Below are 27,039 nucleotides of genomic sequence, written 5' to 3'. Positions count from 1 at the left end.
TGTGTGGTGCAGGATGGGAAAACATAGAGAAATTATGCGTGTTTAATTGCTCAGCAGCCAGCAGAAAGGAATGTGTGAATGCCAAAGAATCCCACTGGGGCAGAAATCTGGTGTCATGTGTTGGCTGAACAGCTGCAGGAAAAATTTGTCTGGACCCTTGGATGCAGAGAGGTGGTTTGCCAGACTTTGGTTCTGAGTAACTTTGCAAGCAAAGAGGATTTATGGGGAAAATATATGGTGCATCTAAAAATTTCACTCTGGAGCCTTTGCCTGCTTTCTTTGACACCCTCCAGCTACCACCCATTCTAGCCATGGCTAGGAGAGTACAGAAGGTGGAAGGTCTCATTCCCAAGGGTGTCAGGTTTTTCCTAGCCTGGCATGTCCACAGGCCCTGGTTAGGCCCACTAATGCTCAGAGTCAGCTAGGTGGGCTAACCCTCTGTAAAGGAAGATGTTCCTGGATTAGGCCTCAGTAAGGAAAGGTAGGACAGGATGGGAATGAGGGAGTTATAGCAGGGATGCTGCTAAAGGCCTTTTATCCTTCACTCTATAAGAAGTGTGGAGTCCATAGCCTTATAAACATCTAGAACTGGGTCTAAGTACTTCCTTTATTCCTATAAACACAGTCTTGGCAAGCTACTTAATCTCTTTAAGTCCAAATTTATAATCTCTTTCTACATGAGGATTCATGAGATGAGTTTTCATGGGACCTGGTCTAAGTTTCAAGAGATGGGAGCTGTAAGAAGAAAAGGAAATTTTAAAAAGAAGAGATGGGAGCTGTAAGCTCTAAAATGATGCACCTAAAACAAACTATCATATTCTTTACTTTTTGGTGTTCAGGATGGAACCCAAGGCCTAATGCATGCTAGGCAAGTGCTCTACCACTGTGCCTCACCCCAGCCCTATTCCTCATCCTTATTGAGGGCTTCCTGTGTATCAGACACTGTGCTAAGCCATTTGAGTCCATTTTTTAATCCTTAAAAGAAAAATCAAGAACTTGAGGTAGGAGAGGAAGCATAACTCATTGAAAGTCACCCCGGAGGCAAATGACAGAACCAGCAAATGCCCCATGCAATACAACTCCAGAGTGGACACTTCTAACCACCTGCTAGGAATTAGTTCCACTTCACACATGAGCAAAGTGAGGTTTAGGAGGCACTAGTGCCAGTGGCAGGACTTGGGCTTCTGACAGATCTCTCTACCATTTTACTTGCTGTGTGACACTTGGGCAAGTTCCTCAACCTCTCTGAGTCAGAGTTGGAAAATGTCAGAATCCAATGCGTCTGATAATTTATACAACTAGAAGCAGTACCTTGTAGGAAAAGATGGAGGGGATGAAGCCCAGAATGTCACACCTACGTATGACTATGACATTATGATATGGAGGTAAGTCTAAAACAGAGACTTTCCAGAATGAATGCGGCTCACATGACCCATTCAGCAACCAACCTGTAAGGACCCTGATGGACCAAGTGGGTAGAAGTATGGTCAGTCTCTGTAGACACCCTACACTGTGAGCTGCTGTTGCCACCTAGGGGACAGGCAGTGACCAGGAGCCCAGGCCATGGCTATGGCTGTGGTTCAGCAGCTGTACATTCTCTGTCTCCTGCTGGTTTCCGGAGTAAAGAGAGGCAGCCAAGGCTTGTTTTAGGAGTGGGGAGGGGAGCAAGGAAAAGGAGCCGAGTGCTGCCTCTGGTTTGCAAGTTATAAATAAATCCATCTGGAAGTGTTTGGGGCTGTGGGAGCCTGAGGCTGGCCCTGCAATTCAGGCCATGTGGCGCATATTTCCATCCACACCAGACCCCCCCCCCTCCAGTCCCAGGAGACTGTCTGATTGGGTCTGTCTGCTTCGGCCGCGGGCTGGGCAGGAACCTCCCAGGCCCCAACTGTACTACCAGCCCCCACCCCAGCCTTCTTTTCCTCTCCTCCCAGCCCAACTCCAGCAAGATAATGTTTGAGAAAGTGTTTGAAAAGTTTTACTTGCTATTCAAGTGTTGGTTGGATGAATGAATGAATTTTCAATTCAGCATTTAGCTTGTAAGCTCCCTTTGGTAAAAAGGGGCCCCTCCATAGTTATGGAAGGTGAGGTGTTCTGGACGTTTTAGCCTCCTTCTCAGGATTGACTTTCCTTCCACCCAGCTAAGACTGGCCAAGGCACAAAGCACTGACCAAGTCTTGTTCATCTTTCTATCCCCAGCACCAAGGGTAGTGGTAGTATGAAGCAATTAGTTGGCTTATTAATTTAACAAACACAAATGGCACATACTCTTGTGCTGTGCTAGAGACACAGTAAAGAACAACACAGGGTCTCTGCCTCACTGAGATTATGGTTACATTATATCCCCATGAGAGTACAGTAGTCCCATCTTATCCATGGGGGATATGTTCCAAGACCCCCAGTGGATGCCTAAAACCTATGTGTACAATTTTTTCCTATATGTACAAATATACCTATGATAATGTTTTTATTTGATAAATTAGGCACAACTAGAGATTAACAACAGTAACCAATAATAAAATAGAACAATTATAACTACAAGCTATAATAAAAGTTATTTAAGACTTATAAATTATTTATTTCTAGAATTTTCCACTTAATATTTTTGGACTACAGTTGTCAGTGGGTAACAGAAACCACAGAAAGTGAAAACATACATAAAGGTGAAATACTGTACTATTGGCCCTTGGGATAAGACAATTCTTTGCAGTGTAGGATTCTGCTGTACATTGCATGATGTTTAACATCCTGACTCCCTGGCCCTAAATGCCAGATGTATCTGGGAATCATCATGACAACCAAAAATACCCCTACATATTTACAGATATTTATAGGGGATTTCCAGCCCTGGTTGAGGGACCCTGCTGAGGAACATGCAAGTGAAGGAAGGCCATCCCCAAGATATGAAAGTGTTAAGACCTGTTACATGTACATAGGTGGCTTGGAACAGGGAAGCCATTTTGCCCCAGAAAAATGTAAGTAGTCCTTCAATTGCTGAAGTTCCTGGTTCTACCAAGCTGGGATAGGGTGAGAGGCAAGTACCACCATCATAGTTTTGAACATGCTGATGAGATGATTACTTGGAAATGTCCAGAATCTAGTACCAAGGGTATATGAGAGGTAAGATCTCAAGACAGATTTGGAGGCCTCAGGAAATAACTTAGTGGTAGAGTATTTGCCTACCATGCAAAAAGCCCAGGATTCCATCTCCAGCACCATAAAAGAAAAGATAGACAGATAGAAATCTAGATAAATATCTAGATAGATAAATATCTAAGTAGATTGATGGAGAGCTAGATTGATTGATTGATTGATTGATTTTGGGAAACTCTGTAGTGCAATGAGTGTTAGACTTGAGGTCCAAGCCCTATTAAGAATGTCACAGGTGAAGATTTGGGGAAGGGCAAAAAATGAATTGGGATAAAGGCCAATCATAGAGGAAGCAGGCCTTAGTGGTATCTCTTCTATGTCCCCTCATTTCTATTCCCATGTTTGGCATCTAGTTCAGGCCCTCAAGTTTGTGTCAGGACCATCTCAACAGTCTCCTGACTGACCTCCTTCTTCTTCTTCTTTTCTCTCTGCCTTCCAGAATTACCTTTGTGGGGCTTTTGTTTGTTTGTTTGTTATTTTGTTTTGCAGTGTTGAGGATAGAACTCAGAACTTTGTGCCTGCTAGGCAAGCACTCTACCACCAAGCCATACCTCTGGCTAGAATTATCTAAGATATGGTTTTTACCATGTCTCTTCCCAGTGTTCACCAAATCCCAACTGTTTGGCCTTGCATTCTGACCTCCTGAGGTCCAATGTCTCATTACCCTGTACACACTTGATGATCTGGCTCCAGAACTCTTTTCCAGGTATCTTGTTTCCCATTTTCCAGACCTCACTGTGTGGCCACCTAGAGCCCCAAACACACACTGCTCTTCTCTCCTCTATGCTATTTCCAAACCTTGGAATGCCCTTTGACCCAGCCTCCATTTGGAGAAGTATTATTCAGGCTTCAAAGCCTTGTTCAAGTTTCCTTTCTTTGGTAAAGCTTTTCCTGACCCCTCAGAGACAAGCTAGTGCTTTCCCACCTCTGTGCATCCCCCTCTCCAGCTCTTCTTTTCATCATGGGACCATTCATTTCCCTCACTAGCTAATGAGTTCTCTGAGCACAGTGGCCCTGTCTCGTTTGGCTTAGTAATCCTGTTCCCAGCCCAGTATGAATGAATAGGAAGATCAGACTTGGGATGGGCTGGTATAATAGAGCAATGATTAAGTGGATGGTTTCCCTCAAGTCTGAGCATGGGTCTACTTGAACCACTTTTCTGTTTTTTTCCTGTTTCTTGGTTTTTTTCCTTCCACTTTTCTGTTATTTCCTTTTTATTTTAGACAAGATCTCAACTATATTGCCAGGCTGGCTCTAGATCCTGGACTCAAATAATTGTCCTGCCTCAGCCTTCCAAGTAACTGAGACTACAGGCATTCACCACCATGCTTGACTTGAGCCACTTCAAAGAGTTTTCTCCCTATAAATACTGTGTTTGGACATAGATGTGTGAAACCAGGGGAAAGAAGAGATAAGATGGAGAGTCAAGGCCAGGGACACGCAGAGAGAACAGTATGGAGAATAGAGAAAAGGTCAAAAAGATGGAAAAGAGAGAGGAGAGCAGAGGTCTATGTTAAGAGTTCACATATATAAGGGATTCAGGTAACCTGGAGTAGAGTAAGAAAAGATTTGGGATTCTGGAAATGAAAGCAACTACTTTGGCAGGTCAACTAAATGTATAGTTAATTAATAGGCATTAGGGCCCTTTAGTGCCAAGCTGTGCATGGAACTATGTCTTGCTGGGATCAAGTGCCAGCTACCCAAGATGCCCTTTTAGTAAAGATAACAAAACAGAACTGTATATAAAAGCAGGAAAATTCCTCAAAGAGCTCTTCCTGAGAGCACCGGGGACCACTTGAACCCCATAGTTGCCACATACAAGCAGCCTGGCTCTTGCCAAAGGAAGGTGGCCATGAAGGGCTGAGGGTGTGGTTCAGTGGTAAAGTGCTTGCCTAACATGGGTGAGGCCCTTGGTTCCATCCCCAGAACTGCAAAAACAGAAAGGAAGGAAGAGGGGAAGGGAGGGAAGTGGAGGGAGAGAAGAAAAGTACAGAGGTAGACATTGTAAGATAAGTAATACATACTGAGCTGATAGTGTTCCAGGGGTCATGTTAGACCCATTTGACACACAAGAGCTTATTTGATCCTTACTACAAGTCTGTGCGGTAGGGATTAGCCTGATTTTACAGATTAAAAATTAAGGTCCTGAAAGGGTTAAGAACTTTTCCCAAGGGCACATAGCTTGAAAGTTTGAATCCAGGATTTTAATGCAGGGCATCCTCCCCTTGATGAGAGGGGTCAGGACCCAGAGGTTGGCAGCAATTTGTTCTGTGGTCTTGCTGACTTTGGCTGTGGGACTGATCTCTTTGGATTGATTTCTTTGAACATAAACAGAATATCATCAGATTTTCCTGGCTTTGGAATGAGTCTTTAGATTCATGTGCTGTTCTGTAGTGTCCAGCTGGTTTCCTTTGCTGAGGGGTTCACAAATCTGAAGGAAGATGCTTTATCTTGACAATCCACTAGTGTGTACCAAAACATGCCAGGGGGCTTTTGTTCCCAGAAGACACTTTAACCTGTGGGCTTTCAGCCTGTGGGGATAGGTTTTCAATTTTTTATTTCCTATCAATGAACTGCATATGGTTGATAGCTACCTGCTTTCACAAGCAAACTTTTTTTAAATAATTAGTTTTTAGTTGTAGTTGGACACAATACCTTTATTTTATTTATTTTTATGTGGTGCTGAGAATTGAACCCAGGGCTTCACACTTGCTAGGTGAGCGCTCTAACGCTGAGCCACAACTCTAGCCCCTCAGAGGCAAACTTTAAAAATCCTTATCAAAATAGTGGTACCTTTGAGATGTTGCCAACATTCTGCTTTCACTGCTTCTGTGATTTATATCACTCTCCACTTGGTGGTTGATGGATGTATTCTGTCTGTGGTAAGCCTATAAATCACAGTAAGCAGAGGGCAGGAGGTATAGACCAGGGCAAATTTGGGACAGTGTTTCCCAGAGTTCTGATGTTGACATGGGTTGGGCCAGGTCATGAAGGTAGAGTAACTAGACCCAAGAATGGTCTAGAGCAGGAGACAAAATGACACCCAACAAAATGGCATGCCTCATGGAGGCATGGGGCAGATTAGGTAGAAAACCTATGGTGATCATTTTTTGGAATCATTCTATAGTCAGGAGCAGACAAGAAACACCTTGGGCTGGACCTTGTGTCTAGAGTTAAGTCCCACACAAGTTGTAGAATATTAGAATTATCATACTACATGTGGGGTCTTCTGAAATCTTGTTGAGTAATAGAACTTTCAGGTTGCAAAATGACATTCAGAGGAACAACACTGATCTTAGGATGGGCTTGTGTTTTGATCATCTTAGTAGAATAGGATTCTTCTGCACCATCTCCAAAATCTATTCAGAATCTGGTCACTTCTTACTACCTCCACTGCCACTTTTGGAGTCAAAGCCGCCAGCCTCTCTTGCCTTGATATTTTTAGTAGCCTTGTCACCAGTCTCCCAGTGTCATATTGTTCAAATATACCCTGAACATGTCAATCTTCTAGTCAACATTCTCCAGTGGCTGTCCATCTTACTCAGATTAAAAGCCCAAATCTTGGGTTGGGGGTATACTTCATGGTAGAGCACTTGCCTAGCATGCATGAGGCCCTGGGTTCAATACCTAGCACTGTGGAGGTTAGAGTGAGGGAAGAAAATCTTCAAGGCCCTGCATAATTTGGCCTCCTCGATTTTTTTTTTTTTTTTTTTTTTTTTGGTACTGGGGAATCAAACCCAGGAACAATCTACCAATGAGCTACATCCCCAGCCCTGTTTATTTTTTATTTTGAAACAGGATCTCACTAAATTTCCCAGGCCAACCTTGAACTTTCAATCCTTCTGCCTCAGCCTCCCAAGTTGCTGGAATTGCAGGTGTGCATCACTGCATCTATCCTCCTTGACCTTCTTGATATTTTGTCCTACAGATTTCTAGCCACACTAACCTCCTGGCCAGTCTTTAAGCTTGCCATGTGCATTGTACTTGCCCACTGCCTGGAATGCCTCCCCTAGTGTATCAGACAGGATTCTGGGAGGGAGTGAACATTGCAGTTGGGAAAGGGCTGCTGTATAGAAAGAACTTCCCCACAGGAGTTGTGGTCTTTGGCATAAGGATGCAACTAATCCATGATGACCCTGAACACAGGGAGCCGATGAAGAAATGCCCTAATCATGCTTTTATTTTCTTTCTCATCTCCTTTTAGGTGCCTCGCATTGGTCAAACCTAACCCACAACAGGAGGGCAAGGGAACCTGTTGATGCAGCCCGCACAGGTCAGCCTACCAGGGCACAAATTTGGGTGGAAAAGGGTAGAAAAAATCTGGAGGGGCAAATGAAAAATGTCTAAAACAAAAGGATATCTTCATAGCTGGTTCCTTCACTTCTTTCAGATTTCACTGAAATGTTACTTTCTCAGTCAGGCCTTCCGTGGCCACCATTTCTAAAATTCCAGTCCTCAACCCCCAAAACCACATTTCCTCCTTCCAAGCTGTTTTTCTTCATAGCAGTTAATACTACCTTACAGATAATTGATTTGTTTATCTTACCTGTCACCTGCTCGAACTGAAACTCCATGAGGGCAAAGATTTTGTTCTGTTCACTACTGTTGCTAATTCCTAGAACAAAACCTGGCACATATGGGTGTTCAATAAATGGTGAATGAATAAGTAATTGGAAGGATGCACTCTCTGGGGCCACCCCAAAATGAATCTACTCTCAGCCAATCACAGCTGAGTATAGGTGTCCAGTTCTTATTCATACCTGCTATTCTCAGTTTCCTCCAAACAGGCTCAATGCCACCATGTTTGCAGGCCTGAGGGTGGGGAAGCCTTTGCTGCCCCAGTATTGAAATTTGCATGACAGTTTGTCAAATCAAGCCTTACAAAACCTGATGTTCCGTTAGTTGGCACACACTGAGCTTTGTGTATTATTTAAGTTGTTAGCAGCAGCAGTGGGCAGATTCACAGTCATGGGGGCCTTGGCCCTTGCAAGTGGTACTTCTATACCTCAAAGATAACCTTGCATATGAGTGGGATTCTTTCCAAATTAGGAGTCTCAGGAACCATTTCCTTCAGGTTAACGGCAGGGGAACTGAGACCTGGGTCCCCTGGCCACAGTATTGGTAAGAGAGGGATAGATCAAATACAGATAAACAAAACAGATTCAAAGTCCTAGAACACTGTAGTCATGTCCAAGATATTATTTTTATGATACAAGTGACATATAAATATATTCTCCTTGTGAAAAAAAATCAAAGAATCCAGCTACTATTAAAATCCTTCCCCTGGCCAGGCACAGTGGCACATGCCTGTAATCCCAGCAAATTGGGAGGCTAAGGCAGAAGGATTGAAAGTTTGAGGCCAGCCTCAGCAACTTAGTTGAGGTACTAAGCAACTTAGCAAGACCCTGTCTCAAAATTTAAAAAATTAAAAAGGCAGGCTGTGACATAGCTCAGTGGAAAAGCACCCTGGGTGTTCAATCTCTGATACAAAAAAAAAAAAAAAAAAACCTTCCCTGCCCTATTTTTCTCCCCAGCAGTAACTGCTGATTTCAGTGTAGATTGCCTACCCTCTTCCAACTTTTTTTCTGTGTATACATAAGTTGGTCTTATGTGACTACTTAAAAACAAATGATATTGCACTAAATTACGTTCAACTTGCTTTTTTGCTTAACAATATGTCTTGAGGACCTTCACATGTTAGGACATGTGGATCTAAGTCATTTTTTCCAGAGTAATTAAACATTTTATTTTGCAATCATTATATATTCACATGCTGTTTAAGACATAATACAGAGAGGGACTTGGGATGTAGCTCAGTGGTAGAACATTTGTCTAGAATGCATGAGGCCCTGAGACTGATCCTCAGCCCCTTAAAGGAGAAACAATATATCTTCATGTGTGCCTTTCACCCAGTTTTTCTCAATGGTAACCTCTTGCAAAATTATAGTATAGTATACAAGCAAGATGATGACACTATCACAGTCAAGATCTGGAACATTTCCATTTATTACAGAATCCCTCAAGTTGCTCTTTCATAGCCACTCCCACTCAACCTCCTACTTAACTCCTAACAACTACTAATCTGATCTCTATTTCTAAAATCAGATCATTTCAACACGGTTATGTATGGAACCCTTAGGGATATTTCAGTCAGCTTAATTATCTGGAGATTCATCCAGGTTGTTACGCATATCAATACTCTGCTCCATTTGTTTGTTTGTTTAATATTCTGTTCCACTGTATTTCTGAGTAGTTTTTCCTGACATGGATATATATCACAGATAGTTTATCCATTTACTCATTGAAGGACATCTGTATTGTTTCCTATTTTTAGCTGTTACAAATAAAATTGCTATGAACATTCGCCTAATAGATTTTTATGTGGACATAAATTTTCATTTCTTTGGGATAAATGCCCAAGAGTACAATTGTTGGGTCATATAGTACTTGCATGCTTAGTTTTCAAAGAAACCACCAAACTGTTTTCTAGAATGGCTGTACCATTTTATAGTCCCACCAGCAATGTATGTGGGATCTAATTTCTCAACATCCTCATCAGCATTCAGTGCTGTCAATTTTAAAAAAAATGTTAGCCTTTCTGATAGATGTGTAGTAATACCTTATTGTGATTTTAGTTTGTGTTTCCTTAATGGTTAATGATGTTGGTCATCTTTTCATGGACTTTTTTGCCATCCATACAGCCTTCAGTGAATGTCTGTCTTTAGCCCATTTTCTAGTTAGGTTGTTTGAATTTTTAACTGTTGAGTTTTATAATTCTTTATGCATTCTGAATTCTTGGTCAGACATGATTTGCATGTCTCTAGCTTTTTTAAAATCCTCTTTACAGGGTTTTTCACAGAGGAAAAAGTTTTTAACTTTGATGAAATCCCATTTGTCAGCTTTCCTTTTATAAATGGGTTTTGACTGTCAGGTATAATGTCTGTTGTATGCCTAGCTCTAGACTTCAGGTTGAAGAAGTTCCCTTATTTTTTATTTCTCAGAGGTATTATGTTTTGTTTAATTTTAATTTTTATTAGAGCTTTATAGTACACATAGTATTTAGGTTTATCCTGAAAAACTCATACAAGTATGGAAATGGATTTCAATTCATGATCCCCCACTTTTCCCTCCCCATTTTCCTCCTGTCTGCCCTCCCCTCTCCCATTTTCCTTCTACTCTACTAGACTTTCTTTGCTTGTCTATTAACTTATGTTTGATTGGTTCTTTATCTTACCCTATCCGTCCCCCCCTCCTTTCCTTTATTTTATACCAGCTTCTGCATATGAGAACAAAACATTTGACATTTGAATTTCTGACTTTGGCTTATTTCACTTATTCTTCATTTATTCAATTATTCTTCATTTCCATCCATTTACTGACAAATTCCATAATTTCATTTTTATGGCAGAGTAGAACTCCCTACTATCTATCTACCAATCTATCTATCTGTGCATACACACACACACACACACACACACACACACACACACACACAATTTCTTAATTCATTCATCTATTGATGGGCATCTGCATTGATTTCATAATTTAGCTACTTTGAATTGTGCTGCTATAAACATTGAAAGGATTGTGTCACTATTAGTATGCTGATTTTAGATCTTTTGGGAAAATACCAAAGAGTGGAATAGCTAGGTTATATGGAGGTTCCATCCCTAGTTTTTTATTTGTTCTAATTAGTTATACATGACAGTAGAATGCATTCAGACACATCATACATAAATGGAGTATAATTTCTCATTCTTCTGATTGTACATGATGTAGGATCATGATGTACATGATGTAGCCTTCAGTGAAGGTCGTGTAGTCATATATGCACATAGGGTATTAATGTCTGATTCATTCTACTATCCTTCCTACTCCCATACACCCTCCCTTCCCTCTGCCTTATCCAAAGTACTCTAGTTCCTTAGCCACCCCCCTTATTGTGAATTAGCATCTATATATTAGAAAAAATATTCTCAGCTTTTGGTTTTTTGAGGAATCTCTATACTGATTTCCAGAGTGGTTGTTGCAGTCCCAACAACAATGTACAAGTGTACCTTTCCCCCACAACCTTGCTAGCATTTATTGTTGTTCATATTCTTAGTCATTGTCATTCTAATTGGAGTGAGATGAAATCTTATTGTAGTTTTGATTTGCATTTCCCTGAATGCTAGAGATGTTGAACATTTTGTAGGCCATGTGTGAAGTTTTGAGAAGTTACTATTTAGTTTTTGGCCTACTTGTTTATTAGATTGTTTGCTCTTTGGTATTAAGTTTTTTCTTTGTATTTTCTGGATATTAATCCCCTATCAGAGGAATAGCTGGCCAGGATTTTCTCCCATTCTGTAGGTTCTCAGAATAAGAGATATTTTTTAATTTGTAATAATGATGTTGGCTTTGATCAAATACTTTTCTGCATTAAATTATATGATCATGTGTTGTTTCTTTAGTCTGTTAATAAGATGGATTATATCAATTATATAGAATTAATGTAGAATTATTTAAACACTTGGTAAAATTCTCCAGTGAAACTATATGGACCTGGTGACTTCTTTTGGGGGAATTTTTAAATTATGAATTCATTTTTCTTAATAGCTATAGGACTTCAAACTATTTCTTATTAGTTAGATTTGGGGAATTTGCTTTTCAAGCAGTTGATTCATTTCATCAAAGTTGTCAAAGTGTGTAGAGTTGCTTGTAGTATTCTCTATTATCAATTTGAAGGAGAAGGGTCTATAGGGTTATTCACTTCATCCCTGATATTAGTAATTTGTGTGTTACTAGAGTTTTGTCAATATTAATGATCTAATTTAATTTTTCCACATAGAAAGCCAGATTTTTCAACACTACTTATTGCCTACTCCATCCTTTTGCTACTGGCTTATAGATGCCACTTTTTGTTTATTTAATATCTTTACTTGAGTTGGTTTAAGGACTTTGTTCTCTTTCACTCATTTACTTGACTACATCTGGTTCAATACCACATCCTATTAATTACTATAGATTGGATACTTTGTATGATAAGTCATACTTCATTGTCCTTTTTTCCAAAAATTTGTTTTAGCCCTTCTCGTGTGTATTCTCTTTCAAATGGATTTTAGAATCAGGTCATCAGGTTCAACAAAAAAATTCCTGTGGAGATTTGACTGGAATGGCAATGAGTTTGATTATTAAGGAAAATCAACGTCTTTTCTCCTTTCTCCATGCAACATTTTCCCCTTCTCAAACACCACTGGGGCCTACATGAAAGATGTCCACAGCTAAAGAACCCACATAACCCAACCACCTGAAACCCACTCCCACAAGCAAGCACTTTTATGTCTGTATTTGTGAAAGCCTGCACTTCAGATTCCAAAGGTCAATATTTATTATAAACAAACACAGGTTCTGGATACTCAGTATATGCTCAGTAGTATTCCCAAAGTAGGGACAATGCCTCCGTTTCCTGATCAGAAACAAATAAAAAAGGTTAATGAAGTAGATAAACAGCAGGTGATAACATCAGGAGACAGTGGGGTGGCATTTTTCTATGGAGAGAGCCAAGGATGACAGCAAGTCATGATGTATGGTGGAGAATGGGAAGTATCCAGAATTGGATTGGCCCCTGATGCATGTTGATGTTTATGGGTTTGGGTCCTGAAGAACTGTGAATAATCCAGCTCTGGCAGGGTACACTCATTCATTGCATTCATCTCTATAGAAAAAGATGAGCTGACTTGGAAGCTGAACCTGTTGGACCTGATGTTCTTTCTGCATAGACCAAAACATGAGTTCCAAAGTAGATTTGGTTACTTTTAAGTCTACTGTCCATATAACACTCACCAATTCTGTGGAGTTCTTGTCCCAGCCTGGGTGCTGATGCTTGGGTAGGTTACCCTTATCCAACTTCATTCTATCACTATAAGGGCCATGCTGTCTGTCCAGCAGTGTGTATTTTCAGCAGTGCAGTTGACAGTAGATACTCACAGCCAGTTGCACAGATCTTGATGTGTGGCCTCAGGGTGGACCTGCAAGAGCAATTCAATATTCCCACTTGGGTGCTCCAGCAAACCATAAGTCCAGAAAGACATTCAATACTGTGAAGTCAGCCTTGGAGGTTAGCTGGAACCCAACAATCTTCCCAAGGGGGAAGATGAGATTGGTTTAAGGATTCTTGGACAGGTGTGGATATTGTCTGGGCAGGCAACTCTGACCTCACCTATATGCATTCAGCTGACAGGGTGAACACTGCCCTTAGATATCTGTATTCTCCTCCCACAAGGCCATGGTCTCCCAAGCAGAGGTAGGGCCTGAGCTATAGGTACCACTCGATTATATCTTGCCATCAAACAAGGTGAACAGAACATTACTTACATAGGAAGCAAACCTGATTTTGGAAAATGCCTAAGGAGAAGCACAAAGTGCTACATGGGTTTTACTAGCTTCACTTTTCCCCTATCATTAAGTCATTCCTGCCTCCAATCTGTACTCCCTTTTTTGTTCATCTTCCTGATTAATTTATACTCTACTGTGTACAGGGCTTCCTCAGGCTCTGCTCCTCCAATCTGCTTTCCTTGGTGCATCTTCCTATTTCCCAGCTCCCATCACTGTCCTCTGCTCCATAATGTGAAACATATTTATAGAATCGAAGCTAATGCCTTCCTGACTTTCTTCTTAAATGCCATTTACAGCTATTCTTTTCCTTTTTGTTTATTTTTTAGTTGTAGTTGGACATAGTACCTTTATTTCATTTATTTGTTTTTATGTGGTGCTGAGGATTGAACCCAGGGTCTCGCATGTGGGAGGTGAGCGCTCTACTGCTGAGCCACAACCCCAGCCCCTATTCTTTTCTTTTAAAAATGTTATATATTAGATTGGGTAGAGAGAAGTGATGGGAGGGGAGGGGAGGGGAAGGGGTGAAAGGAAGGACAGCAGGATAAAATAGACATTATTATTGCTGTGTGTATATATGTGACTGCATGACCAATGTGATTCTGCAACCTGTACACTCAAAAAATGAGAAATTATATCCCATCTGATTCAAATGTATGATATGTCAAGATCATTGTACTGTCATGTGTAACTAATTAAAACAAATAAAAATTATTAAAAATATTATATATTGCGGAGTATGGTGGTGGACGCCTGTAATCCCAGTAGCTCGGGAGGCTGAGACAGGAGGGTTGCGAGTTTAAAGCCAATGAACAAAGCAATGGCGAGGCAATAAGCAAGTCAGTGAGACCCTGTCTCTAAATAAAATAGGGCTAGGGATGTGGCTCAGTGGTCAAGTGCCCTTGATCAATCCCCAGTATGTATGTGTGTGTGTGTGTGTGTGTGTGTGTGTGTGTGTGTGTGTATCTGGGATTGTAGCCCAGTGGTGGATTGCTTGCCTAGCATGTGTGCGGCACTGTGTTCAATCCTAAGCACCACATAATAAAATAAAATAAAGGTATTTTGTCCATCTGCAGCTAAAATATTTTAAATGTTAAATATTTATTATAATGTTTCACTAAAAGGTCCTCTATGATGTGGTTTCATCTGCCCTTCGTGTGTGTGTGTGTGTGTGTGTGTGTGTGTGTGTACGTGCGCATTGGCAAGGATTCAGAAGACAATGCAACTTGATGCTGTGGAAAGTTCACCTTGGACTTTGGAGTCACAGATAACTGGGTAATCTAGTCCTTCCCTTGCTCCTTAGCTGCTTGATCCTGACCCTTGCCGCACCGCACCTTTTTCTTGCCCTCAGATTTCCTGTCTGTTAGGTGGAGTAATAAAACCATGCCTATTCCAGGTTAATGTGACAGTGGAGGTGAGCTGGGTTTCTAACACCGGAAGTTCGCAGGATGCCAAGGTTCTGATAGGGGCAGAGCACGGGTTGGAGTAGGTGCTACTGCGCTCACCGCTATCCATCCGTAGGGGTCAGTCCCTCCCCCCACCCGCTCCCGCTCCCCGCCCCACCGCCTTCCAGGCTGCTTTTCCTGCGTAGAGCAGTTCTGCGCATATTGGCACGTCACCAGGCGTGTGCTTGGAGGCGGTGAGCCAGCGGGGGTGGACGGTTCAGGCGCAGCCGGAGCGATGAGTCACCATCCCTCAGCACCTCCGGAACAGGAGGCAGCTTGGAAACAGCTCGGCCCCCCACCCGCTATCCTCCCGCGCCCACAGCACACAGTGAAAACGCCATCCCAATGCAAGGCAGCAGAGGGCGCTGCAGTGCAACTGTGGGGTGCCAGGCGGGCTGCTCCAGCTGACAAAGGCCAGAGCTGTGTCTGGTTCAGAGGGACAGAGATGGGGTAGGGAGCATGTCTTAGTAATCCCACTGGTTGCTTTGTTTTAACACAAAAATGAAAATGTACTTCCCTGCTCATAGTGATAAGGACATTAGGGTCTCTAGTAGAGAGTGCTTGTTGTTTCTTGCCCCTAGATTTTGAGCAAGGATGCCTGAAGTTTGAGGCCTCTCCACTCTCCCCAGAAGGTCCTCACCCTATCAGGGAGGGTCACCCCTTTCCAAAATGCATCTTCCCAGAGAACCCAGCTCTTGATTATCTCCCCTCTGACCTCTCACCTCAGGTGATGGAGGTGACAAAGATTTGAGCTGATTTTAGTGCAGGCAGGAGAAAGGGCTCTACCTGTGGGGAGACCAAATTCTCAGTGCCATCTCTGTCTTGAGATTGCTGTGTGAACTTGCTCATTTCATTATTAATTCATTCAGAAAACATCCACTGTGCCCATTCATCATGGTGGAGGGAAGGGAGGAAGCTGAACCTGTGAACAATTACCCTGGCCATAAAACAGCTTATTCCTGACACAGGACTGCACACCTAGGTGATCCATAAATATTTAATGAATGAATAGATGCAGTGATTTCACCACCATATACCAAGGCAGAGATTTTTACTAACCAACACATTCTGAGGGCCTGGAACAGTGCCTGACACATAGTAGGTGATCAGTAATTTGTTGAATGATGATGGAGAAATGCACTGAGTGTTTTGAGGGCACAGAGTAGAGCATCTAACTTACAATATTATATGATGAAACGGACATTAGCTGGGCAGACCAGGGCCAGATAAAGGGTGATACAGGCAAGGGGTACAATATGGACAAAAGCTCAGAGTGCTCCATTGTCATCCATTGTACTCACTGAGGCCTCAGTTCCCTCCTGTGAGAAGGAAAGGGTAGGGTTGGCTCTGTAATATCTCAGATTATTATAATTCTAAAATTTTATCCTTCCAGGAATGAACCCTGTTACCAAGACTAAGGCCTGACCAATGTTGGGTAGCTTTACAGTCCAAAAGACTCAGGATGGATCATCTCTTGTTTGACTCAGCTAATCTTCAGAATGAAAGTTTGGTCATCTTGGGTACCTCTTCTGTATCCCCTTGCTCATTCTTTCATCTTAGAAGTTTCCCTCAGCCATGTGTGGTAGCGCACACCTATAATCCCAGTGGTTTGGAAGGCAGAGACAGGAGGATCATGAGTTCAAAGGCAGCCTCAGCAATGACGAGGCACTAAACAACTCAATGAGACCCTGTCTCTAAATAAAATACAAAATAGGACTGGGGATGTGGCTCAGTGGTTGAGTGCCCCTGAGTTCAATCCCCAATACCTCCCAAAAAAAATTTCCCTCAAATCCCCATAGAATAAATGATTTATAGCAGAAAAATCATCAATTGTATTTGGCCATGATTTTTGTACTAATTTGTGTTTCAAAATGGACTTTGTTATTTACAGATCTCTTTATTTAGTTTTGCAGTATTGGGTGAGATTGAGCCCAGGAGTGCTCTACCACTGTGCTACATCCTCAGCCCTTTTAATTTCTTTTTCTTTTATTTTTTAATCTTTATTTTATTTATTCATTTTTATGTGGTGTTGAGGATCGAACTCAGGGCCTTGCACATGCTAGGCAAGCACTCTACCACTGAGCCACAACCCCAGCACCCCCCTTATATTTCTTATTTGGAGACAAGAGATCACTAGGCTTCCCAGGCTGGCCTGGAACTTGTGATACTCCTGCCTTAGCCTCCTGAGTAGTTGGGATTGCAGGCATGTACCACTGCACCCAGCTAATATTTACATATTTTTATAGAAACTCAGTTTAATTATGGGGAAAAAACAGAAAAATATAAAGAAGAAAATAAAAACCACTCATAATCTTACCACCTGATATAGTTCCAGATTTTTTCATGCCTGCATTAAAATGCATATACACTTGAGTTCATACAGCAGCACTAGCCCAAATTACTGTCATATCCCCAAGGAAAGCATGAACCAGGCACAGTGCTCTCTCACCCTCTATTAATTGTGTCTCTGATAGCAAGAGGTGCTATCAGGGCTCTAGACTCAAACCACTATGTGGCCTCCTTGCCTTGCCTGAAGTTGACTAGAATTGGTTAGGTTATGTGTTAGCCAATAGGTCTCATTTGGTCCAGAGCAGAGGCAATGCTAAGTAACTTTCTGGAGGGAGGGTCAAAGGAAGAAGTATTTTGGAACTAACTGCCCCACCTGTTTGAGAAGGGGTCCCCAATATGAGCCCCATAACCATAATTGATTCTGTTTCCCTTGGTGTGTCTCCCCCCCCCTTCTTTGCATGGTAGGGATGGAACCCAGGATTTCCTGCACTCAATCCCTGAGCTACACTCTCAGCCCTCCCTTGGCCTCTTTAAAGCTCCAGCCCCAGCACAATGACCCTTTTTGTCTCCTTGTTCCTTATTATTCAATATCTGACCCATGGACCAATGTCATAAACAGCAAGGTCTCTGTATGATGGTTTGCATGCATGTTGAAGATTGAGAAGCAAAGTGCAGATTCTGTTTTAGAAAGTCTGGAGGGGAATCTGAAATTTTTCGTTTGTGTGTGTGTGTGTGTGTGTGTGTGTGTGTGTGTGTTCATGCGTGCTTGAGATATGATCTTCCTATGTTGCCCAGAATGGCCTTGAACTCATGAGCTCAAGTAGTCCTCCGGCTTCAGGCTCCCAGATAGCTGGAACTTGCACATCAACATATCTGGCTAAATTTTTTTTTTTCTAACAAGCTTCAAAGTCATGGTGATACAATTAGTCCCCAGAACACACTGATTAGCAAAGATCTAGATGTTTTTGCTCTTGTCTTCCCTGAAGGTGAAGGGACAGGGGAGACCACCAGTGTTCTCTAAAGGTTAGAGTGTGTAGACACACACACAGTTGAATGCTATGTCCTGGGTGTTCAGTGAAAGTTTGGTGAGTGAATACATATAACTGAGGAGTGAAAGACTTAAAGCTACACTTCTATCCCTCCAATGACTTGCTCATGGCAGTGGTGATATTGCCACCTCCTCAGTCTCCAAATGGAATTGGTTTCTTAGACATTTTTGCCCTGGCTTTGCTTTTTCTTTCTCAGAGCTCATATTCTCTCATATTTCTCATCTAGGTCCTGTCTTCCAATCTCTGGTCCCTTTCCTCTGCCTATCCCCCAATTCCTTTTACCACAATCCAACTTAAAGTCACTGGCTGTGTGGGCTCCAGATGAAAATGGGTGGGCAGAGAAAAAGAATTTCTCTTTAGGGTCAGGTGGGGCATTAAACCTCCCTTACTATGAATCTATACCAGCCCGTGAGGGTGACATTATTCCCTAAAAAAACAAAACTCAAAGGCATTGATAATTTCCCCAAGGTCACACACCAAGGAAGTAATGAGTTGAGGTTTGAATCCAGGTATATCTTGTTTCAAAACCTGGGGTTTTCATTATAGCATCCATTCATCTTACTCATGTTGAAGATGGAACTTAAATGACTTATCTAAGGTCATTCAGGGAGTTGGGATGGAGGTGAAACTGGAAACTCCCTTCTTCTGACACCTCAATTAAATTTTCACTAGGTAACTCCTCTACTCAGAAGCCTTCAGAGACACCTTCTTACCTATAAAACAGACTAGAAACTTTTGAGCCTGACAGTCAAGGCCTTCCATGGACCCCTTGCTTCAGATCATTTCTTCCTTCTTCCCCAATACTACTTGGCATACCAAGCTGCTAGCCTGGCTCTCTTCTGTCCCACCAATCATGCCTTCCATGAATCCTTTTTTCTCCCTGGCCTCCAGCATGCCTTAGAATTTCTCTACCTCTGTATCTCAGCTGTTTTTTTTTTTTTCCCTAAACTCAACTGCCTCTCAGAATCTTTCCCATGTTTCAAAAACATAGATTCTGACTCCTTCCTCTGAATCAGTGCTCTCCACTGTCCTGAGCCCTTAGAGCTTTGAACTCTGAGTCTGTCACTTAGCACTACTAGACACTGTTAGTAGCCTGAAGAGCTCTCCCTACAAGTGAGGCCAATAAATATTCTTTAATAAACCTCTGGGGCTGGGCTTGAAAGAATGTTCCCAGGATCTCCACTTCACTGAACTTGCTGTCACTGCATTAGTGTTTCTGTCAGTTGGGGCTACTATAATAAGATACCATAGCCTGGGTGGCTTAAACAGCAAATGCTGTTTCTCATAGTTCTGGAAGCCAGAAGTCCAAGATGAAGATAGACCCCATGTCTGATGAGAGCCTGCTTCCTGGTTTTCAGGTGGCCTCTTCTTATTGTATCTTCACATAGCAGATTATAGAGGGGAAGCAACTTTCTGGTATCTCTTCATATGTGTACTAAGCTCATCATTAGTGCTTCACCTTCACAACCTTATCACCTCCCGAAGGCCCCACCTCCAATATCATCACACTGGAAATCAGGGTTTTGGGGAGATAGGTGGCACAGATATTCCGTCCAGAGGGCTTAGCACCTCTAGTTCCTAGAAATCATATCTGATTTTCACAACTGCCCCTGCCAGCCCTTTTATAATCTGACTCTTAACTTGATCCTACTTTTTTTTAATCCTACTTGCTACCTCAGACTGCCCGAAGTCTATGACCTGAGCTTTCATACCTTGCACCCTACTGCTTTTTGCATTCTAGCCTGGGGATAGTACCCTAGGCTACTGCTTGGCCTGAAAAGAAAGTCAAACATGACTGCCTGATTCTGTATTCACGTAATTCTATTACTACTTTCTAGATCTTGTCTTCATAAATAGACTCTTAAGCTCCTGGAGGGCACAGCTGTCCTTGTCTTATTTCTCTCTTTATTCTTTTCAGTATCAGGATTTATTTTATTCATTCATTCATTTATTCCTCAAAGGCCAAATGTCCTTTTTCTGTCTAGCTTGATACTGGGTGCTTAGGCAGCAGAAGAAAGGCAAAGATGGTCCAGTATATTCTAATACATTCCAACTAACAGGGAAGTCCAAAAACATGAGATTGGCAAATTGGTTTGTGGCCCACGCCAGAAGAAATATTTGTTAAAATCCTTGGTGAACAGGCAGTGCCCGCCTATGCTTAGAACAGATAAGGAGGGAAATCAGGCTGGCGGATGCTGGAGGCCTGCTTTGGGTGCCTTAGGAAGACGTGGTAGAAGGAGATGGTGAATTGTCTGAATTTTCCAAAATGAGCACATTGAAAGGGAAGTAGCAATTATGATCCAGATGAAAACAATATTTCCACTTGTTACCTGGAACAATAGGATCTGGGAGTGTAGTTCTGAGAGGTGGGTGATGTAATGGAAATAACACCAAAATAAACTTTTAGCAATCAGATACCATGAACCTTTGACCTAGGGTTTGGTCCCAGTTCTACTCCCACCCCCCCACAGTACTGGGGATGGACCCTAGGACATTATACATGCTAGGCAAGTGTTCTATCACTGAGCTACATTGCCAGATCTGAAACTCTACTTCTTGCTCACTATCAGACCTTGACCAGATCCATTCTCTAAAACTGTCCTCTCTTCTGTAACATGGTAGGGTGTGAAGTAGGATGGTGTGTGAGGAGCGTGGACTCAGGAATTGTAGGCTTTTCTTTGAATGTTGGGCAGTCTTGGCATGGGACAAGAGCAGAAGCACAGATTAGTATGGTTCTACTAGAAGTCAAGACTTGAATCCAGGAGGCTAGTGAAGAGGTTATGGCAGCAATGCTCATGAGAGGGCCCAATACAAGGCAGGGGCTGATGGACTGGTGATATATTTAGGACAAAATGGAACTGACAGATGGTAAGACTGAAGGAGAAGGAGACAAATATGATGAAGATTTCTCTCCACTCCAGGAGGCCTGAGTGAGAGGAAATTTGTGCCCCAGACCCAATACTGCCAGTAATCTGCTATGTGGCTTTAGGCAAGTCCTTGCCTCTTTCTGAGTCTCAGTTGCCACATGTGCACAGTTAAGGTATGGCCCTGATGCTCCCAAATACCTTCTAAGACCCATGACAACTGTGACAAATTAGGGAGCACTTTAGGTTTCCAAATTATTCTTTTACTCATTGGAGGAAAAATTCCACTCTTAAATGGGAAGCCTTGGTCTATGATAGAGGTTGTAATTGTTAGTGACTTGAGGGGGAAGATAGCAATTGGATCACAAATGGGGCTACCAAAAGAGGTCTTGGGGCTCTCCTAAGGTGATGCCCAAGGGTGGGCTGTCCCTGAAAAAACAGCTTGTTTCTAGAACTGGGAAGACCTGGCCTTAGCAGTATTATAAAGAAGATATTTAAAGATCTCAGGTCCCGGTCAAACATGGTGGTGCATGCCTGTAATCTGATTGACTCAAGAGGCTGAGGCAGGAGGAATGCAAGTTCAAAGCCACCGTCAGCAGCTTAGCAAGACTGTTTCAAAATGAAAAAAGAGAAACATGAAAATCAATGGAATAGAATAGAAGATTCAGAGAGACAAACCCACACAGATAACATCTGATCCTTGACAAAGGTGCCAGAAACATGTTGGAGAAAAGATAGACTGTTTAAAAACGGTGCTGGGAAAACTAGATCTCCACATGTAGAAGAATGAAACTAGATCCCCATCTTTAGCCCTGCACAAAAGTCAACTCAAAGTGGATCAAAGACCTAGGAATTAGACCAGAAACATTGCAACTATTAGAAGAAAGGATAGGGTCAACTCTATAACATAGTGGCTCAGGAACTGACTTCCTTAAAGTTCAAGAAATAAAACCAAGAATCAATAAGTGGAATGGCATCAAATTTAAAAGCTTCTGCACAGCAAAGGAAATGATTAAGAGTGTGAAAAGAGAGCCTACAGAATGGGAGAAAATCTTTGCCAGCTATTCCTTCAACAGAGATTAATATCCAGAATATATAAAGAACTCAAAACACTTAACACCAACAAAACTGACAACCCAATCAATAAAGAGGCCAAAGAACTAAGCAGACATTTCTCAAAAAGAGAAATATAAACGGCAGCAGATGCCAGGTGCAGGATGCATGCCTGTAATCCCAGAAGCTCAGGAAGCTGAGGTAGGAGGATCACAAGTTCAAAGCCAGCCTCAGCAATGGTGAGGCACCAAGAAACTCAGAGAGACCCTGTCTCTAAATAAAATACAAAAGAGGTCTAGGGATGTGGCTTAGTGGTTGAGTCCCCTGAGTTCAATCCCTGGCACCCCCACCCAATAAATAAAAAATAAATGGAAACAAATATATGAAAAATTTTTCAACATCCCTAGCAATCAGGGAAATGCAAAGCAAAACTACATTGAGATTTCATCTCACTCCAGTTAGATTGGCAATCATCAATAATACAGATAATAATAAATGTTGGCAAGGATGTGGGGGGAAAGGTACACTCATACATTGTTGGTGGGACTGCAAATTAGTACAACCACATTGGAAAGCAGTATGGAGATTCCTTAAAAGACTAGAAATGGAACCACTGTATGACTCAGCTATCCCACTCCTCAGTATTCATCCAAAATAACTAAAATTGTCATACTATATTGATACAGGCACATCAATGTTTGTAACAGCACAATTTGCAATAGCCAAGTTATGGAACCAGCCCAGATGGCCATCAGGAGATGAATGGATAAAGAAAATGTGATATATATACACATTGGAGTTTTACTCAGCTATGAAGAATAAAATTATGGCATTTGCCAGTAAATGGATGGAAATGGAGAACATCATGCTAAGTGAAATAAGCCAGACTCAAAATGTCTAGTGTTAAATGGTTTTTTTTCCACATGTGAAAGCTAGAGAAAAACAAGGGAGGAAAGTGAGGGGACACCATGAAATGGAAGGGAGATTAGTGGAGATGAGGAGGAGGGTTGAGGTGGAGAGGGGACAATGGGAAAGGGGAGAACAGCAGAATGAAATTGACCAAATTATACTGTATGCACATGTGAATGTAAAATAGTGAATTCCACCTTTATGTATACCTATAAAGTACAAATTCATAAAACAATAAATAGATGGAGGAAAGCCAGTAAAGCAGAGGATGGGAAATGGGGGCAGGGAGAAGGGGAGGGAGGGAGGAGGTACTGGAGAATGAAATGGAGCAAATTATATTCCATGCATATGTGATTATGTCAAAATGAACCACACTATTATATAGAGCGATGGTGAGCTAATAAAAATATTTTTTAAACTTTATTTTATTTATTTTTATGTGGTGCTGAGGATCAAACCCAGTGCCTCACATATGCTAGGTGAGCGCTCTACCACTGAGCCACAACCCCAGCCCCTAATAAAAATATTTTTAAAATAAAAAGGGCTGGGGATGTAGCTCAGTGGTAGAGCACCCCTGGGGGAAGGGGAGGAGGAGGGGGAGAGGGGAGAGAGAGAGCAGGAAGAAAAAGGGAGAAAGAATGAATGAATTTCCTGGGTCATGGTATTGTATTATGTGTGGTATCAGAATCATTTGTTCTGGGGACAGAATGCAGGATCTTGAGCATGCTGAACAAGTGCTTGACCAACTGAGCTACACCCCAGCCCCCTGTCTGACACATTTTTGAGTTCTAGGAGAACTTAGCTGGAGGTAGGTCTTTGCCCTGGGGTTTGGAGAAATGAGCTCTGAGCCCTGACCTATTATAGAAATGAAATTGACCTTGGTGCATAAATACTAAGAGCTAACACCTAATGAGAATCTCTAATGTTTGGTTCTAAACACATTGCCTTTTCTCATTAACTCATTTCATCCTCAGAGCAATCTGTATTTTACAGATAGGGAGAAAAGCACAGAGAGGCTAAGTGGAGTGTGCAGATCACACAGCTAATGAGCAAAGGAAAAAGCAGCAAACCTGTCTGCAGAGCAATAAGACAGTGCTGTTAACAGGGTCTGTGACTGTCACCAACAGCAATTTTCAGATCACATTACAGTTGGTGCAGGTACCTCAAAAAACACTTGTGCTCCTCACTATGTACTTCAAAATTATGGTAGTCATTAGGCCCACTGCTAGATTTTGTTTTATTGAATGGATTAATCAAAAAGTACATATGAATGGGGTAAGAAAGATGGTAGGATGAGATGGACATCATTTCCTTAGGTACACATATGAAGACATGAATGGTGTGACTCTACTTTGTGTACAACCAGAGAAATGATTAATTGTACTCCATTTGTGTACTATGAATCGAAATGCATTCTGCTGTCATGTATAACAAATTAGAACAAATTAATTAATTTTTTAAAAGTACATATGACTATATTGTAAATTACATTTCAGTATATGGTAATCAATTTTCTCTGTGATCCTAGATAATTTATTTAATGCAATTAAAAGCAATTTTTCTGAGAAAGGGTCGATAAGCAGCCTGATACTGCCAAGGGAGTCCACAGCAAGCATGTAGACCCAGCACCTCTTTGTGCTGGGCACCTCACCCTGCACTCTTACCTCACCCTCACTACTCCAGGAACTGGAGACAAGAGGAGACCTGGGCTGGTCAAGAGGTGAGTCTTGTCTACAGTCACCAGAAAGCCAGTGGCCAAGCTGGGATCCATATCCAGATCTGTCTGACTACAGACTCCATTCTGTAACCATTGCAACTATCTTCTCTAGAAGATGAGTGCTAGCTCTTAATTGCAGTTCCCTAAAATAAAAATGGCTCACTTAGCTAGCTGGACACAGTGGCACATGCCTGTAATCCCAGCTACTCAGGAGGCTGGGGCAGGAGAATACAAGTTCCATGCCAGGCTGGGGAACTTAGTGAGACCCTCAAAAAAATCTCAAAAAATCAAAAGGGCTGAGGATATAACTCAGTGATAGAGTGCCCCTGGGTCCAATCCCCATTACCAAAAATAAACAACAACAACAACAAAAAAAAAACACTTAGGACAAAGGACAGCTGAATGAACACAAAGTGACACCATTTTTTCAGTCCCAGTGCATCTCCAGATCTGGGGTATGGAATGAGGCTCCTTCCAGGTGGGAGGGGAGCATCTAATAACAGTAACAGATTCGATGGTTGGCAGCTAGAGGGAATGTGGCATAATGGTTGCCAGCCAGCTGCATCCCTGAGTTCTTATTCCAGCTCTGCCACATACTATTTGTGCATGCTTGGACCCATGCTTAATGGCATGATGCCTCAGTTTCCTCAACTATAAAATGAAAATAATAATGATTCCTCCTAAGGAGGTCATGAGGAGTTAGATTGTCCACATAAAGCCTTCAGCACTGTGCCTGGTGCTATGGTGTGAGCCATTGCCATTGTATTCTAAGGGAATAATGCATGGAGTCCAAGGCTTCTGTTGGACCTTGGGGAAGTGCTAACCCTTCCTCATATCTGTTATCTGCATCTCACCTGTCCTGATTCCCTAATGGGATAAAGAACACAAACCCTTAAAGCTGTGGTCCACACCTCTGACTGCACATTATAATTACCTAGGGAGCTTCAAAAGTGGTAGTGCCCAAGCGTCACCTCAGACTAATAGAATCTGACTTTAGGGAGGGAATTGAGTAGAAATATATCCTCAGTGCTCCTCAGGAGATTCAAATATGGAGATAGAGCTGAGAACCATGGCCTCAAAAGGAAACTGGCCTGTATGGTGCTCTTTGGGGACAATGAGGAAGGAGGGGGAAACTTGGAGATCATGCCCCTTCTCTGCAGACAGGATGAAAAAGAACAGGAGCCTAGGAGTGGAGGGGAGGCTGGCAGATTTAAGCTTTGAGGGGAAGAGGAGCTGGAGCTTGCAGTAAGAAAGAGCTATAGGGATGCCACCTGGGCCAGAGCCAGGCCACAAGCCCTGCCAGGGCAGTGGCCTACGTGGTTTTCCTGCAAAAGAAAATTGAGAAATATGAGCTTGAGGGGGAGATGGGGATGTGCTTACAGCCTCTTTCTGCATCCTGAAATGGCAGATCCAAAGGAGTTGTTAACACCTTGTGAGGAACATGGGAGACAGTCTGTTCTTCTTCCTTCTTGGCATGCAAGCAAAATGGCTCTCTTCTGCCCACTCACATTCTCACACCCTGATTCCTCCTCCACCCAACCTGGCAGAAGTTCCCTCTCTTATCTAGGTAAATATCTGGTGGCAAAGGCACGATAGCGCACTAGGATCCCACACAATTCCCCAAGGTGCTGCCTTTTGTTCTAACAGGAGACTGCAACAACCTGGGATCTGGGCAGGGCTGTGATGATTGTCTTTTCAGTGCGTCAAAAAAGGAACTGTGGCCAAGAAGGAGAGGAGGAATGTGGTTTACTCATGGTCACACTGGGAGCTGTGGTACAGTTGGGACTCCTGGTCTAGTGCTCCCTTCCCACACACCCTGAACCTTCAGCTTTGGTCCCTAATCTGCACTTAGAAAATGGCTCCATTCCCATAATTGTCCTGATGGGTCTCCTAAGCCACCCAGCAGAGATATTATGTCAGCTACTCTGAGGAAACCTCAAATAAGCTTCCAGCTCTGATTCTGAGATAGTTTTGGTTTTGCACTTGTATTGCCTTCCCTCAGTCTTTTGCTCTAGGACATCTTTTGACCAGGTGGGAGTTTCCTCACTCCCCACCCCCACAGTGGATACTATGACTTTAAGAGAGCCGCGGGGATCAGTTTCAAGCAGCCCTCAGGAGGCAAATCTGGATTGAGTTTAGGAAGAAAAAAGAAGGGGTTAGCTTTGGTCCTGCCTCTTTTCCCTTCTCTCTTTTGC

At 42.3% G+C, this 27,039-nt stretch overlaps 1 protein-coding gene across 4 annotated transcripts in view; it reads left to right on the top strand.

Annotated features, from left to right (window-relative positions):
* NHSL2 (NHS like 2) overlaps positions 1-27,039 on the top strand; it is a 272,794-nt gene that overhangs the window by 107,561 nt on the left and 138,194 nt on the right. For all 4 annotated transcript variants that reach the window (XM_081277332.1, XM_081277335.1, XM_081277327.1 and 1 more), the window contains exon 2: positions 7,352-7,420. In XM_081277332.1, coding sequence (XP_081133458.1) covers positions 7,352-7,420 — 69 coding nt within the window. The remainder of the gene's footprint in view (positions 1-7,351; positions 7,421-27,039) is intronic.

This window comes from Spermophilus citellus (genome assembly GCF_964194105.1).
Source record: "Spermophilus citellus genome assembly, chromosome: X".
NCBI lineage: Eukaryota > Metazoa > Chordata > Mammalia > Rodentia > Sciuridae > Spermophilus > Spermophilus citellus.
Note: the sequence above shows the minus strand (reverse complement) of the source record. Positions and strands in the feature narration are given on the sequence as shown.